The 17057-nt window shown below is 49.3% G+C and overlaps 1 protein-coding gene across 1 annotated transcript in view; it reads right to left on the bottom strand.

The window, feature by feature from the left end:
* The window catches only part of SYT6 (synaptotagmin 6), a 35016-nt gene extending 29482 nt beyond the window's left edge, over nt 1-5534 (bottom strand). The window contains exon 1 of the mRNA XM_030473349.2: nt 4881-5534. Within this exon, the coding sequence (XP_030329209.1) occupies nt 4881-5034 (154 nt within the window). The 5' untranslated portion in view covers nt 5035-5534. The remainder of the gene's footprint in view (nt 1-4880) is intronic.
* Nucleotides 5535-17057: the final 11523 nt, after the last annotated feature.

Below are 17057 nucleotides of genomic sequence, written 5' to 3'. Positions count from 1 at the left end.
GTGCAGCAGGCAGCACTTCAGCAAGCAAAGATGTCAAGCAACAAACACCTGCAAAGACAAAATACCAGCTTCTTAGAGTCATCCCACAAAATAAGAGGGAAGATCAGAGTCAGGCTATGCCCTGGTTTGAACCAGCTCCAAGCACATGCTGCCTTTCAGTGAAACGCAGGGAGAATACTAAAAGCAGAAGAAAATGTTTCACCGGCAAAGCCCGAAACTGCTGAAGCCAAGTGTTTGTGAAGGAAAAGAGGCTCCGAATGATGAAAAAAAGGCAAAAAATGAACAAAGTAACTCCAGACTTACCCCCAATGTGTCTGCTCCTCAGCTCGGTCCCTGGTCACTGTCCTCAGCCTGCTCACACACTCAATTAACACCAGCAGCAATCTGGCTGCCTGTTTCTATGGAGTTTTAGATGCTGATCCCTGACTATGCATGAGGCTACTGCAGCTGCAATGGAACAGGCTTTGAGGTCCGCAAAAAACCCTCCAAACATCATCAGCCTCCCTGTACTACTTCAGGAATGAATCAACCAACAGCAATTAGGCAGATGCAAACCTGAATCTATGCAGAGAGGTCCTTACAGAGCTCCTAAACACACACAGCTCCAGAGGTGCGTTCTATTTACCAGGACCATCACAATGCATAGCCAGAGGCAGCTGTAGAGTCACAGATCCACACACAATACATAAGCAGAGACACATGCTCACAGGCAGCCTATAAAATCCATTTTCCCTACATTTGCGCTGCTAGTTTTAACCTTATTTTAATACAGTTTCACAAACCTTCCTCTGGTAGCAAGGTTTGAACCTGACACCTTCAGGATCAGAGCCCAAACCTGCTTTACCTGAGCTAAAGAGCCACTCTGCTGTGCACAGCTCTGGCTGGCTCTTTCCTGCTGCTGGACCAGACCCTTGCTGAGAAAGGCAAGATCCATTTTGCAAGTGCATCACTCTGTGATAAGGAGCATCTTTGCCCCAAGGTGCTTACTCCTGACGTGCCTGGCCTCTGGAAACGCAAGTTTCAGTGATAAATAGTAGCTTTGCCCGGGTGGCTTTAAACATGTTTACTATTGTATTAGCTTAAAATACACTTGATTCAGCAAAGTGTGTTCTTACAGCTGGATAAGTAAATGCAAGACTTGCCCATATTTCATAGTACTGACTGTAGGCATCCCGTATCAGTGAATGGGCATGTCATCAGGTTCCCATTAGTCAAACTATCCTGTCAAGGGATGAGTTTTTCCCCAAGAAAACTGCTCCAGAAGCAATTTCACCATAGAAAAGTGATCTTTCTGCATCAACATTCCTCCAATGACTAAACCCCTCTGTTGCAGTACAAATTCACCCCTCTTTCTGCCTGCAGCAAGAGCACTCACGTACTTGTGGGTTTAACATTTAGCTGTGTTTCCGAAGCGCTGGGAGGGCGCTCAGCGCGGTACAAGATGTACTCCCTGCATCATGGAGTTTAAAAAGAACAGTTCACACAAAGGGCAAAACACTAAATGTGCTCGGAATTATGGCAAGCTTAGAGCTGACACTGTGCTTGGAAACAGGCACCAGCGAAAGGTCTCTTCTGCTTTTGCTGTCCTTTCTCGTGCTCTTGCTTCAGCTCTTTTAACCTGCACTAGGAAAGCACTAGAGCATCTCGCTGGGGTGAAGCAGTGCCTGAGGACGGGTTTGAGGAGGGTACACAAACTGTGCTGAGACCAACAGGGATTGCTGTGCATACAGTCCTATGCTGGGTAAAAACTGCAACGCTGCTGCACAGCAGCCATTGTATCCCGTACTTACGCTATGGGGCAGTGAAGCTTTTAGCGCATGGATACACTGAGGCAAGAAACCCCAATTTATGTTATAAAGTCACAGCACAGTAGAAATCAAACCCAGGGGGTTGCTCCTGGATGGGCTCTGATCCTGGTGTAAATTCCCTCCCGTGCTGATGCAGCATCCTTTAAATCAGCAAGCATCACAAGCCACAGGCTCCAGTCACATTCCACCACCTCTGCATATTCATTTCAGAATGATCATTTAGTCTTTAAATCTCTCTGTGGAATCAAGCTCCCATCTCTGTACCATCCCCTGCTTGGCATGACCTACCAGAGGCTGGCAGCCTCTGTCCACAGCCATATCCACAGGGAGCAGGACCTGGTTCAGGCCAACACTGGAATGAGGCGGTAACACAAGTTCAGACCAAAGCGAGTGACAACATGACCGTGCAGAGAAGCACACAGCACACTTTGTGATGGTGAGAGCTGTGACTGGTACCCAAGGACGCTGGAGGATGGAGCTGAGCTGACTACAGCAAGGACCCTGGGCAGGAGCAGTCAGGAGAGAGCTTGCTCCACCACAGAAGCTCGTATTGAGCCAATGAGAGCAGCATTTGGCTCCCTGTTTCCCAAAGATCCTGGAACCTGTTGGTCTCCAACAAGCAGCTCCGCTCCCATAGGCAGAGGGACGGGGTAACAGGGGTAGCTGGCTGTGCCCAGTGCAGTGATCCCATGGGAGCCTGCTGTGGGCTCTCCTCCATCAGAGCCAAGTGCTTTGCACTTCAGTGGGACTTGTCCACAAATTCTCTCAGCTGTACCCCAGAGCACTTGCTGCACCTCCAGGGCAGAGCAGGGATGTATCCATTTATTTAAGGCACATCTCCGCAGTGGTAAATCCTGTCCCTATGTTACAGGCATTTTCACTGTCTACAGCTTATTCCTGTGTTCTAAGTCACACTCAGAGCATCGCTGCACAACAGCTGAGGGCTGGCAGGGAAGAGAACTATCAGATGGAGGGAGCTACGGGGGAGGATTTTAGATAGGCACAACAAAAGGATGCTGCATCTTGCTCGATCTCAGGGCCCACAGCCAAGAGATCAGTTCTATTCCTGGCACCGCCACAGGCCAAACTGCAGGGAAAGCTCACCCTCGCATCCCCCTGACGCAGCGAGACCAAAACCTTCCTCATCCCAATACCTGATTGTTCTGACATACTTAGCTCTCGGATTACCCGCCAGCAGCAGCCTGCAATGCTCCTTTGTGGCTGTACAGTAATGTATGGCATACTGGAGGCATGCTGCAGCTCTATTTCTCTTCTTGACTTTAACTAGGAGAATCATCTATTGCATAACCCAAAGTACAGAGAGTCGAGGAGCAGCCACTTTATACACGACAGCACTTTCCACATTCAGTCCAAGATGGTTTTAAGAGAAATAACCACTTCATAAAACCAAACTCTGACATATTCTGACTTAAACTACTCAGTAACATTTTTATATTCACAGGTTTTTTCCGCTTTCAGATGCAGTTCAAGGCTACTGATACCTGGTTTGTTTCTTTCCACTCCACAGCATCCCCAGAACATGCTGTTCTCCATGAATACATGAAACAACAGAAAAAACCAAACTACCTCAGAGGGTCTAACAGCAAGCAGAGCTGGGCAGAGGCAGCCCTGGCTCCCAGCGTTGGCAGCACTAGAGTGCTTTTGTCTGCCTGCTCACAGACAATGTGAACTTCATTGGGATACTTGACAAGCCAAGCCAAGCTGATTCAGCCATTAGCTAATAGGAGGAGGTAACAAACTGAGAAGAGCCATTGACTTCACATAATGATGATGACAAATAGGGCCAATTCTACTCCATCTTTGGTTGCCAAGGCTGTGCTGTCCAGCACAGGTACCAGGACTCGTGTCGGTATCATACCCTATCTCAAAGCTGTATCACTGCTCATCTCCACACCACCTCACTTTTTATTTGCATATCTTTATGAGGAAGGACTTGCTGGATCTGAACATAGGACTCCACCAACCGATTTGCTTAACACAAGTCTTCAGTGTAAAATGGACAAAGCACAATTGGCAGATAATGAAATAAACATCCAGATACTAATGGAAAAGGTCTCTCAGCACCGTAACTGTTACATTAGTTAACTCTTAATGCAAACAGATTCGTTTCCCTTGCTGGAGCAGTTTTATATCCAGGCATTTGAGAAGTATTAGTACCCATCGAGCCCAAGCGGTGTCCTCAGTGCTGTCTAGACATAAAAATGGGCCCAGTCATGCAGAGCAGAGACAACAGTAATAGCTGATAATGCACCTGGTGTAGTCAGCCACAGAAACCTTAAAAGAAGCCCTCGATGCAGGTGTTCCGGTGCACAAACAGCTTACGACATGTCACCAGTAATGCTAAAAAGCATGGCCTTTTGGTTTTTGCTCCTCAGCTCTGGGCTGTGAGCTCCCCGCCAATGTCTTCTGAAGTCACAGCAGGAGACAACCTCTCTGGAACAACAAGCTGTGAGCAGGAGTACACAGAACATTAACTGCTTCACAATAAGGAAATGCCCCTTTGCTCTCAGATTCACCTCTAACATGCTAGCGTGTCTCCCTGGCTCTACAGGCTGACGATGAACAACCTCAGGCAGTTCTTAGGGCAAGTCAAACAAACACATGAAAGTACATTAAGATCCTTTACTGGTGAACAAAAATCACTGCAAGTCCCTCCTTTTCTCAAACTGGGACAATCAGTTCCTGTCCTCTCAGTTACTTAAACAGGCTTTTTACTATTTTTTGGCTTATGCAGGACAGGAGTGTCTGGTTTTTAAGCATAAGGAGCTTTCACAGCAACTTTATCTCATGAACCACCTCCTCACCAGCACCTCACGCTGCTCTGTGCACCATCCCCATTCAGTGACCACATCAGCCATCCCCACCAGGCTCCACTGCTCCTCATCAACAGGTGAGGCAGCAGTTGCACCCCAAACTTCACATGGAACATGTGTAAAGGCAACAACCCCCCAAGCTTTGCGAACATCCCCCTCCCCCTGTAGGGTCCTTCTGCCTTCCTCCGGCTGCCAGCAGCCACAGCACAGCTCGAGCACAAGGACCAGGGTACTGTACCTGGCTCGGAGATGATCAAGCTCTGGTCGGAAGGCAGCAGGAGGAATTCCCTGCAAGTGTCCAGGTCCAAGCTAGGCAGGCTTTTCTTCTGGCACAGCTCAGTGACAATGCGGATCGCCTTCTGACAGCGGCTGTCATCCTTGGTACCACTCATCTCCCCACCGCATCCTCTGCTCTCTCCCTCTGCTGTCTAAGAAAGTCAAACTAGGTGAAGAGGGGTTGTTTATTTTTAATCACACACACGGATTCACACCGGTTCCAGCCTCTGGCATGGCAGCACCCTGAGGGACACTCAGTGCCAGGCAGTGCTCCAGCTTGACCAACCTCCTCAGCATTCAGCACAGGGACATCTGCTCAGCCTCCACACACCACCGCTCACTGCGGTCCTGCCAGTGCTCCTGATGCCTTATTGCCTCTGAGATCAGATCTGTTTACTGCCAAGGCGTGTTCCAGGCAGAGAACCTCCTACCGCATCCACTTCTGTGCCCTCCGTACTACAGTATTAAAGCTGCAGCCCAGAGAAATCTTGTTTAACCCTTTCACTGCTGCCCCATCTCTGTTCTTCAGGTGCAGTCTCACATCCCAGCCCAGGAGCAGTTTTGCAAGCACAGTGAAAGCTGAAATCTCCTGGTTGAGCACAGCACATCATCAGACAAGAGAGACAAGATGCTCCCAGCAGCACTGCATAAACTACTTACAACTGCCAAAGGCAACAGAAGAAAAGCAGCAGGTTTTATCAATTTGTTTGTACTGGTCCTAACACAAGACGCTACAGATGGCAGCAGAGATTAAGAACACCACTGAATTTCATAATTACATATTTTTTAGTATCATTTCCTGCAGTATTTGTTAATTCCTATTGCAATTTAGCAGGCAGGTCATGGCACACAACAGAGCTGTGGTTCAGAACAGAGGATCTGGCTGACAGGCATGGGACAAGCAGCAATTGTGTAACAGGCAATTAAAACCATGTACAGCGGAGTGATTTCTTGCAGCTTTTGGAGCACAGAAGCCGGTACAGATAGTAATAAGCAGACTGGAGAGCCAGGGCTAAAGCTCCACAGGTCCCGCATTCCCTCATTGCGACTGAGCGTGTTCAGATTCACGCCACTGTGGTTGCTTTGTCTTCATTACTTGCTGAAGCACTTGGAGCTACTCCACAAGTCCCAGGAGCGACACGAGCGCCCAGAGTAGCACAAGGCTCCACTGGAACACAGGTCCTCTCACAACCCTCCAGCGCAGCCACGCAGGCTCCTGCAAGGAGCAAACCCCCCAGGGGCTCTGTGTGTGAATTCCCAGCCTGGGAACTGCAGGATCCATCCCCAAGTGACTCTCGTGCTGCCTCCTCCTGCCTGGTCCCTGCCCAGTTCTGCTCTTGGGCCAACATGGAGGGTGACGGGGGCCGAGCATCAGGGAACCAGTATCGGCGCTTGCCACAGCCAGCCGAGCGCAGGCTCCTGTGCTTTGTCCAACAACACAACCTCTATGTGGCAAGAACAACTCACCTACGAAGCACTTTTCCTTCCAAAACTTCTGTTGTCAAGACAACACGAGTGAGATCTTTCATTAACACAGTAATATCCTACAGTCGGTCACAAGGAGACACTTCCAATGAGACATCACCAGCTCCCGGTCAGTGCTGTGTAACCCGGGGCTGCCCGGGTGGGCTGTGCCTGCAGAGCAGGAAGTGTTTCTGGAAGTTTCACCACATGCACACAAACACCATCACCACCGACTGCGTGGTGGCAGCACCATGGCTTGCCAAGGTTTGTGTCTACCGAGCAGAGATTCCAGACTCTGCAAGGCTGAGGTTTGCTTTACATTGATATGACAAACTCACTAAACCCACCCAATTATTGATCTTTTTAAGAAACGAGAAACTCAAATCATGCCCAAACCTGTCTGTAGGATCAACCGTTCCCAGCACTGACACCCTCAGCCTTCGCCTGTCCCTGGTCATCGCACAGTATTTTCCCTTAGGCTGTACAGCCCTTACAGAAGGGCCTTTCCCTCCCTGATTTCATAGAATCCCAGCCTGGTTTGTGTTGGAAGGGACCTGGAAGCTCACCCAGTTCCAACCCCCTGCCATGGGCGAGGACACCTTCCACTAGAGCAGGTTGCTCCAAGCCCCTGTGTCCATCTGAAGGAGTTCCTGATGGTTTTGCTTTAGCAGGAGCTCAGCCCAGGACCTTTTCCAAAGCTGAACATTGGGTTTACTTCTGCCTCCTGCCCCGGAGGAGAAGCCTGTGCACAAACACTCATGGATGCAAAAAAACTTTGTGCCACTGCACAAGGTTCTACAGAACATTTCCCACCTATGACTGAGAAGATGCAGGAGGAACACAATGCCTGCGCTGAGCCCACCCTGCAGATACAGTCACCATCTGAGCCCCAAGAGCAGGTTGAAAAAGCCCCTGGAAAGGAAGGACAGAGCTGGGGCTCTGAGACCTCCACAGGCAGCTGGAAGGATCCGAGATGATGTTTGCATGGCAACTGTGACAGAGCTTAACTGGTTTAGTGTGATGAGCATTGCTGTTCAACTGGGCAGAGTAACAGCACATCAGTTAGTGCACAAACTGAATAGAGAACAAGAGACTACACAGGTTAAGTTACAATCAGCTTGTGCTGGGGATGCTTATTCCCTGTTAAAGTCCTCCTCAGGGTGCCTGCATCTGAAACATCTGATCTCTCTATTAGTGCCCTGTTGCCCACTGCTTGGAAGCACCACTGATGGCAGCAGCTCCAGAACCAGATTAGCATATGCAGAAGTGATTAGAGGCAGATTAGCAAAACAACTCCCAACCTTCCAGCACAACATTACCCTCCTCTGGGAAAAGGCAGATACACTGAGGCCAGGAGGCTGCTGCAGGGCAGAAAACAAGCACGAGCAGTTGATTTCAGTGCTGGGGATGACTGTTCTGCAAGTGTGGATGCAAACCACACTGAACTTTACAGCACTGCAAATCCAGCCTTTCTAGAGTTTCTGTAGCCCCATGAAACACCATGTATCCTAAAGCCTTTAATTAAAGGTACAGGAAATATCTACAGGGCACCAGACCATCCCAAATGAAGTTTCTATCTAGTTTCTAGCCAAGTACTGAAGCATCCCCAAGTAGTAATCATGTTTACATGATTTCACGCAATTTACTTGGACAAAGCAGGTGAGCAGGTAGCTGTGGTTGCACACACTATGTCCCAACAGCTCCATGAGGGTCCTTTACACCAGGATTTAGTGCTAAACTCCTATGCTGAGTGACCACCTATAGTTCATAAGCAACAGAGAGTTCCAGGCTTGGGAACCAGCTTCAAAATAGGAGCTAATGACCTGCTCATAGCCAGAAAGAGGAGATGACCAGGACCAGCACCTTCTAAAACCCAAGTGCACTGAAGACCCAAGGGGATGCGAGTAAGCATCACCATGTCTCCCCAGCACAGCAACAGTTTTTGCCTGAGCCATCAAAACTGGCACCAAAAGAGGAATTCCTGGAATACATCAGTCAAGTATCACATCTGGAATCTGAATTTACCTTAAAGAGATTTCAACAGACAAAAAAAACCCTGAACCAAAGCCTTAGAAAAAGGTTAATGTCCAATTGATGGCTTGAAACACAGAAATCAATAATAAAATCCAATTAGTTGGGAAAAAAGCTGATTTCATTTCAAAGGTAATACCAAGAACCTTTTACTTTTAAATCTAAAGTCACCTTGGGTCAATTATTTACCTTGGTTTCACACCCGAGGGCTCGAGGCTTGCTGGGCAGCAATAGCAGAGACCCCAGGATTCACATCCACATAGAATCATAGAATAGCAAGGGTTGGAAGGGACCTTAAGATCATCTAGTTCCAACCCCCCTGCCATGGGCAGGGACACCTTGCCCTAAACCACGTGGTCCAAGGCTCTGTCCAACCTGGCCTTGAACACCGCCAGGGATGGAGCATCCACAACCTCCCTGGGCAACCCATTCCAGTGCTTCACCACCCTCACTGTATGACAAAGATTTATTTCTTCAGAACACAAAACCAGACTTTTTCTTGCACTTCGTAACTGAGTTTGTGCCGCCTGCACTGTTTGTTGTCCAACATGGGAGGGTGGAAACCAGCCAGATAGCAGCTGCCAGGTCTGAAGCTCCAAACCCTGCTTTTCCCAAGCAAGGACTCGCAATGCTGACTTCTCTTCTCTGCTGTACACATATATGCAGCTATTGAGAGACAAGATTTCACCTCTCACCTCCCGCTGGGAAGCTTCTGCTTTGCCACATGGAGCCGCACAGGGAAAGCTCCAGAGGAGCCAGACACGTCTCCTCAACCTCTGCAGCACCCACCACCCTCCAGCCTGTGCTGCTGGTCCCCCCTGCCCGGCCACACTGCAACGAATGCACGAGCCCAGCTCCAGGCTGCTGCAGAGCATCCTCTTTGCAGCCTGCCTTAGACTCTGTTGTGTTTCCACCTTCCAGTCTGAACAGCAGAGGCAAGTGCCTCCCATCCTCCCAGGCCCTGGGCAGAGCTGGTGATCTCCGATGGGGTTCAGCAGCTTTGTCTCACCCATATCCACCCTGGCACTTCGGGCTTCCCATGTCTGGCAAGCTTTTCCCTGCAGCTGCATTCACGAGGCATTTTGGGAAGCGTGGCATGCCTTCCTCTCACATGGTAGCATTTATGTTCTCCTGTGCAGTGGCCCGATGGCACATTTAGAGAGGCAGAATTAACAGCTAAATAGATCAAGCTGCATTTGCAGCTAGTCCAGGAAAGCCTAGAGTTGAATAAATGTTGGGGGGAAATGGCTCCACAAAGTTGCGTTACACAGAGAAATGCATTATATGCAACAACGCAGCTCTTGAGTTACCTTTGAAGTAGTCACTTCAGACAAGACCACAGAATGAATCCAAAGACTGGCTTTGGTTTACGGCAGTCAGAGGTTGCACCCACTGCTTATAACTGAGACTGAAATCAGTGTAATCATCATCTGAGGATGAGCAGATGGAGAAAGGATGGACATTTCCCTTCAGTAGAGCAGAAGACAAGCACCAAAGACAATACAACCACAAACATTTGAGGAACTAGGAAGGTTTGTAGCACACTGCAATTGGATTCACAGAATCACAGAATGGTTTGGGTTGGAAAGGACCTTAAGATCATCCAGTTCCAACCCCCTGCCATGGGCAGGGACACCTCACACCAGACCATGTCACCCAAGACTCCATACAACCTGGCCTGGATTAATAAGAGTGTGTTTAATACGTATCTCATTGTGGGCTATTTGTGTTTAGAGTCTGAAAATGCAAGCTCTATGTACACATATTTTTCTGTTCAGTATATACCTGCTCACATCTATGACAACGTGGCTACTAATGTGGAACCATAAATATATTGTTCAGCTGGGGTAGAAAACGCTCTTCATTTAACTTTGATGAGGATCTATTTGAAGCTGATGATTTATTCTTTTTTAAATAATAATCAAGTGTGGAGAGGGAGCAGCAGCATCTATTTGTGCTGGTTCTAACTGAGGGTCTGATACTGTTTACTCTCCCAGTTAATATGATAATTGGAAACAGCTCAGAAATGATTCAGAGCTTCTTGCCAGGAAAACTGAGGTTGATCTGAATCCTTTGGCAACATCAATGTGCCATCTGTGCACCAACGTACATGCACGGCTGTGCACCTTCACACGCTGCCTTGATGTGTGGATCTGTGGCTACTGACGCTGTGAGCAGTGAGCAAAACCAACATCCTCCCCTCATCTCTGTGTGCACAGAGAGGGGATCATTGCCCTGCTTGTCAGAATAGGGACAGAACTTTAAGAACTGGTTTAAATCCAATGGTAGGAGCAAGAATTGAGCTCAAACTGACTTTAGACAAAGATGTTCAAACAAGCTCTGCGCTGTTAAATCTGTACCAGGCTGTGCAGCACAGAGTGGCCAGGCAGCAGTCTCCTGCAATGCCCCTGGAGCAGCCGGAGCTCTGCAGCTCTGCTGATGACCGTGAAGCAAGGAAAAGCATCACCTCCCATGGCGGGAGCCATGGAGCACTGATTTACACCTTAGTGCACAAAAAGCTCAGATCGCTCCTCTGCTCATCTCCAGCACAAGCAGTCGCCATCGCAAAGGTGTCCAAGACGCCGGTCCCTCACACTGCTTAGCAGTAAACCTTACCCAGGCTTCATTTATTGCACAAAGCAATAGTAGAAACAGACAAGAAGTGCTGCTTCCCCACTTGTGCGGACCCAGCCTCTCCCAGCTTCACAGTGGCTGCTCATTCCCTCTAGAAGCTTTCTTGGGAGCAATTACTCAGTTCTAGACATACTTCTCCTTGAACAGCCCAGCAACACAAGGAGGAAGGCAAAAATAATCCTGCATTTGTAGCCTAAGGTGACTGACAGTCCCGGCCTGCGCAGGCAGCAACACCAGAGATGGGAAGTTTAAAGGTAATTCATTCACTTCCTCAGCACACGATGAACCTGCAGAGCACAAAGGCCACCATGGCAATGGGTGAGCAGTAGCTGCTGCTGGCTCCTGTCCTGAGCTGTCTGCAGGGTATCGCTGTGTTGTGTTGGCTCCATTGCTTTCATGGCAAGAAAACGTGGCTTGGTGTTCTGAGAAAGCACTGACTCCAAGAAGCATCGCAGCTTATTGCACAGAGAAATGAACAGACCTCTTTAAGGCTGAGTGCATCCAGGCAAGAAGCTTTCCAGGGGCAGGACTATCATCAAACATTGCTTTCTGGTGGTGGGACTTCCAAAATACATTTTATTGACCTGAAGTCTTTGCATATCCTCAAGGTGAACAGTCACAGCGTGATCTGGCAGGGCTGGGAGCTCTAAAAAGCCATTTCTGCTCCAGCAGCGTCAGATGGCGGAGAGACATCAGATGAGATGGTATCAAAGGGATGTAGCTGTATTGCAGCTATCAGCCATGCCCAGAGCCATTAGCTAAATAGCTTGTGGAACTCTGACCTTCCATTCTCCAAGCATCTGCATTTAACACAAGGCACAATCTCAATAAAACTAATGAAGTGAGAGCCCTGGGCCCACACTGAGGTACCTGCCAAGGACTTGGCACCGTGGGCGCACCCAAGCCAAGGCAGACGTGCGAGGCACGAGCCTTGTGCACGCAGCCCTGGGTCAGTCTGACAAGCCAGGCTTATTCAGGACCTAAGTTTCAGGGAGCTTATGGCAGCAAATCCTGTTACCCAGACAAGGACTGACAGGAACAAGCGTGAGGCTGGGATTAGACCCATTTCACTTCCTCAACCTGATTTATGAAGTTAGTCACTATGTCCCCCCAGGTCAAAACCATGTTCCTGCAATGCTGCCAATACCTCGGCTGTGGCTGTTGGCTGGTACACGGCTATTAGAAGGATTAAGCTGCCTTTGTATAAATGTTAACGACAGATTTAACACACCTTCCTTTGAGAACAAATGAAAATCGGCTGCTCTCAGAGTCTCATTGCAACCCTCTGTGCCTAGACACTGTTACCACTGTCAGGGTGTGATTTCTATTAGAAAGACTGCACTTTCCTCAAAGGCCGATAAAATGCTGGTGTCAGAACGCAGAGAAAGGATTCAGATTTGTCTTCAGGTCTAAAGTGCCAAAGATTCCTGGGAAGCTGCTGTCCTCACATGCTCCTCAGCCACTGTAATCATAGAAATTATATCATTTATATGTTAATATAAAAAGGAAAGCAGAAGGAGGCCCTTTTAAGCATAACTGCACTCACCTCCAGGTCTTTCCTCATGACATTGAGTGTTTCCAGAGGAGAACAAGAGTTTGGTCAGTGACTTCATGGGCCTTGGACAAGGGCCTGTAGGGACAGGACAAGGGGAATGGCTTTAACCTGCCAGAGGGGAGATAGAGATGAGCTCTGAGGCAGAAGCTCTTCCCTGTGAGGGTGCTGAGGCGCTGGCACAGGGTGCCCAGAGAAGCTGTGGCTGCCCCATCCCTGGCAGTGTTCAAGGCCAGGTTGGACACAGGGGCTTGGAGCAACCTGCTCTAGTGGAAGGTGTCCCTGCCCGTGGCAGGGGGTTGGGACTGGATGAACTCTAAGGTCCCTCCAACACAAACCAGTCTGTGAGTCTTCTGCCACTGCCAGTTCACTGATACTTCCAAGCCCACGCCTGCACACAGACCCAGTAGCCATGAGGTGGGTGGTGGTTAGATTTGAAACAGCCCTGGACCACATCACATACGGCTTTATCTCAGCCCAGTTTCCATCAGGGAAGAAGATGGCGAGACACAGAGAGTGGGATAAAAGGCTCTGGATAACTCCCATGTGTCTGCACAGCAGAGGCTGAACACCTCTATCTGCAGCCACCTTTCCCTGCACTGTGGGCAGTAACACCTTGCAGAGAGCGCAGGAGGTCGCAAGCCTGACCCTCTTTGGAACAAGCACAGGCTTTAAACCACAATTGTTTTCATGGAAATGGAAAAGCAAAGCAGAACATACTTAATCTCAATCTTCTGGAAGAAACAAGTGAAGCTGTTATACGCAGTGGAAAACGAAGAGTTATAAACTTGGTTTTGCCTCCAGTGAACTTACAAAGTATTTGCCTTATTCCAGTTATTTTTATCCCTCCCAGTGGAAACACAAGTAATAAAAATAGCAGTTTTTCTATAACAGAGAAAACAAACCCAGTGGTGCCCAATTGTGCCTCGGAGAGAAAATGCTGCCGTGGTTTTATGTCAGGAGAAAATTAACATATGGAAAGAAACCCAAGAGCTCTTTGATTAACCTGCTCCATCAGCCCCCAGAGAGCCACAGGTCTGCAGGGCCTGCTGCCTTTGCCAACGCTTCCCACGAGGGGTCTCCTCTCCAGCCAGGACAGCTCCCGCATCCCATCGCCCCGGCAGCGTCAGGGCTTTGGCCATTGAGTCTTGTTTAGTCCTTTTCTCTCTTTCTCCTCCCCAGGTGCCCCCCTGCCCTCAGAGGCACTGGGGCTGGGTGTTGGTGGGGGTCCTGCTGCTGCAGTACAGGTAATCCCAGCACATCCTGGCCCGCGATGCCAAACCTCAATCCAAGTGATTTCTTAGCTAGAGGCATACAAACCTCCATCAAAGGTCTCACAGGCAGCTTGTCCTCAGAGCATCCTTGGCAAGGAGCCCTCCTGTGAGCCCAAAGTAGCATTTGCAATACTCCTGTTAGTAAAAGAGGAAAGAAGAAACCCCTTTACCAATCATTTCACTGCTTGGTAACCTCCTTCCACAGGTGACAATGGACAGAAAAGTTAATCCTCAACGACAGATGTGTTGGCAACCAGCTCTGTTCCTGAGGATCCTCATAGAGAAACTATGGACTAAAGGTGTCCTTGCCAGCTGCGCATAGAAGAGCCGCGTGACAGAAAAAAAGCAAGAGGCTGCTCTCCCCAGCATGAGGGTTCGTAACCCAGCACCAGCACCCAAGGGGTGGGACACTGGGGAAAGAGGATGGTGTCTGCCTCATAGCAGGGCTTTGCTGCCGCTGCCACCAGCATCAACCCTCCAGGCCAAAAGAATTCACTGGGTTGGTTTATTTCTGGTTTTAAGTCTATTTAATCACTGACAAGGTTATTTTCCAAGGCTTTAAGTGAGGCAGGACACAGCCATGAGCACTGGCAGAAAGGTGTTTGCTCCGTTGGTCTGCTTAGATAAGAGTCAAACACCCTCCCCACCACTGCCCTGAGGCAGTGAAGCGCCCTCCACCATCACAGCAGGGTGCTGCCAAAGGCACTAACACCAGCCATGGGCAGCCCAGGCACATGAAGCCAGCAGCACCCTGCCTCCCTGGGGTACCTGCCCTCAAGATGCCGGTGGTCCCAGCCTCTTGTCCAGACCCTCACAACTGCCCTGTCAGAGCCCTCTGTCATCTCTGTGCATTAGAACTCAGGAGCAAACAAGGAAGAACATTGCTTAGTTTAAAGGAAGCAGTAAATGAGGGGATAGGCTTTCTGCTGGCTTTGGAGAAGCTGTGTTAAGAGCACCATCTGGTGACACATCCCATAGAAGGGATTTTAAAGCATTAACAGTGAGTTTCGCAAATTCTAAGGAAAATGATGGATAACTTACAGTTCATGGTCTCTGCTTTCGTGCAGGATGTGTGGCTGATGGCAGAAGGCTGATCTTTCACACATCGCTCTGTGCTTCTTAATGGAGTTAGGGCAGCTCTCTGACTTACAGCTCTCTCAACACCTTCCCTGTGGTGTTGAGCTGATTAAAGCTCTGATCAGCAGATAATCTGTCTCCATCCGGAAAGCAGAATCCACCTCTGGGCATGGTACCTGCAGGATGCTGTCAGGAAAGACCTGTCGCTGCAACACCTCCTTCCTCTGAAAACACATGAGGGCCAATGGAGCACATGAATGACATACGTTTGGGATTGCCTGGAGTCACGAATTTCAGTTGGGCACTTTACATATTGTCCTGAAGTCAACTGCAAACGTGCTGTTGAGATCCATAGCACAGACCCTGCACTGTGCCTGGCAGCAGCTGCAGAACTGCACTGAATACATCTCCAACCCCATTTCAGGTGAATGGGGACTCCAGCATCAAACCCACAGCTTCAGCACACCCTTAATGGCATACTCCAGCCCTTTATTCCCTGCAGTGGTGGAAAGATGTGATTTCTAAACACTTCCAGTTGCCAGAACCATGGCAGACCGGATCACTTGTCACCTGCCTGCTACATCATGTTTGTTGAGTAACTCTTCTACCATGAAATCCCTGCAGGATGACCCGGATAGACTGGAAGAGGAGGTGAACGAGAACCATATGAAGTTCAATAAGGACAAGTGTAAGGTCTTGCACCTGGGAAAACACAAGCCAAGAGTGCAGCACAGGCTGGGATGTGCCCAGGTAGGGAGCAGCTCTGCGGGAAGGGACCTGGGGGTGACACAAACTCCGTACGGGTGAGCAGTGTGCTGCTGCGGCAAAGCAAGCCAACAGGGTGCTGGGGAACATCAACAAGAGCATCACCAGCAGAAATAAGAAGTCATCAACCCACTCTGCTCTTGTCAGGCCACCCCTGGAATATGGGTTCAGTTCTGGTCCCTGCTATAAAAAAATAATGTGGATGGGCTGGAGAGGGTCCAGAGAAGGGCCACAAAGATGATCCAAGGACTGGGAAGCCGTGGGAGGAAAGGCTGAGAGCTGGGTTTGTTCAGCCACTGCTCTGGAGATACAGGTTTATAACCTCAACCCTCACAGAAAGATGGCAATAATCCCAATCACACACTTGTCTACAGAGCTGTAGATGTGAGTTCTCCAATGGCAGCAAGTGGTGAAACAGTTCAGTGGCAGTTTCTAACTCTTGGTAGAGTTTCAGGATGGGAAGATTTCCCAAGGCAGGAACATTGGCAAGTGAACTGCAGCACTCTGATGTGCTGAACAGCTTGCTCAGCATGGCTGGAGCAAGCCAGGAGACGTTTAGGACACAGAGGGAAGGAACCAAGCAAGCCTAGAGGGGGAATGCAGAGGGTTGAGCAAGTCAAACAGAGGTGCTGAAGACGACAGATCACAGTCCAGCCACAAAGGCAGCTGAGGCAGATGCCACAGGAAGAGATGGAGCAGATGAGCCTTCAGAAGGGGGAGCAGATGGGCTGGCAGGGCTGAGCTCGCCCTGGACAGCGCGAGGCAGCGCTGCGGTGCCTGGCAAAGAGACATGGAGCATCCACCCCGAGAGCTCTCATTGCTCCTCTGCCAGCAGCTGCAGGGGACGCGGGTCAGCAGCACCCAGCCACCCGCCTGAGTGGAGCACACGCAGGGCGACCATCACCTCACACAGGCAGGGCTTGGTCCAGCAGCAAAACCCATCTGAAGCACAAAGGTTGAGGTTCAAACCATCTGTTCCTTTGCTGCAGGGTGCAAAAGACCAGCAGGCACATTGAAGTGCTCACTGTAAATGCAGGTGGCCTCAGTTCAAGCAACAATAACTGTGCTTTAGTGAAGGTAACTAGACCTTTTCCTAGAAGACAGCTCTCTCATGTGGTAAGAGATGTGATATTACGCAACCACAAGCACTTAAAGAATAAACAGTAAGAGAAAAATCCAGCTTCTTTACAAGCTACAGCCCAAAGTCAGGGCTCTAGTATGTAACAGACATTCTGGGATCAGAGCCTTTGCCAACTGCAAAGGTTATGAAAGTACAAACATACCTTTGAGGTGGTTGGCATCCCAGGATACAAAACCTCTCTCATTGCTTGCAGAAAGATTA

The sequence above is a fragment of the Strigops habroptila genome, chromosome 18 (genome assembly GCF_004027225.2).
Source record: "Strigops habroptila isolate Jane chromosome 18, bStrHab1.2.pri, whole genome shotgun sequence".
Taxonomy (NCBI): domain Eukaryota; kingdom Metazoa; phylum Chordata; class Aves; order Psittaciformes; family Psittacidae; genus Strigops; species Strigops habroptila.
The sequence above is the reverse complement of the archived record's forward strand: the minus strand, read 5'-3'. Positions and strand labels throughout refer to the sequence as shown.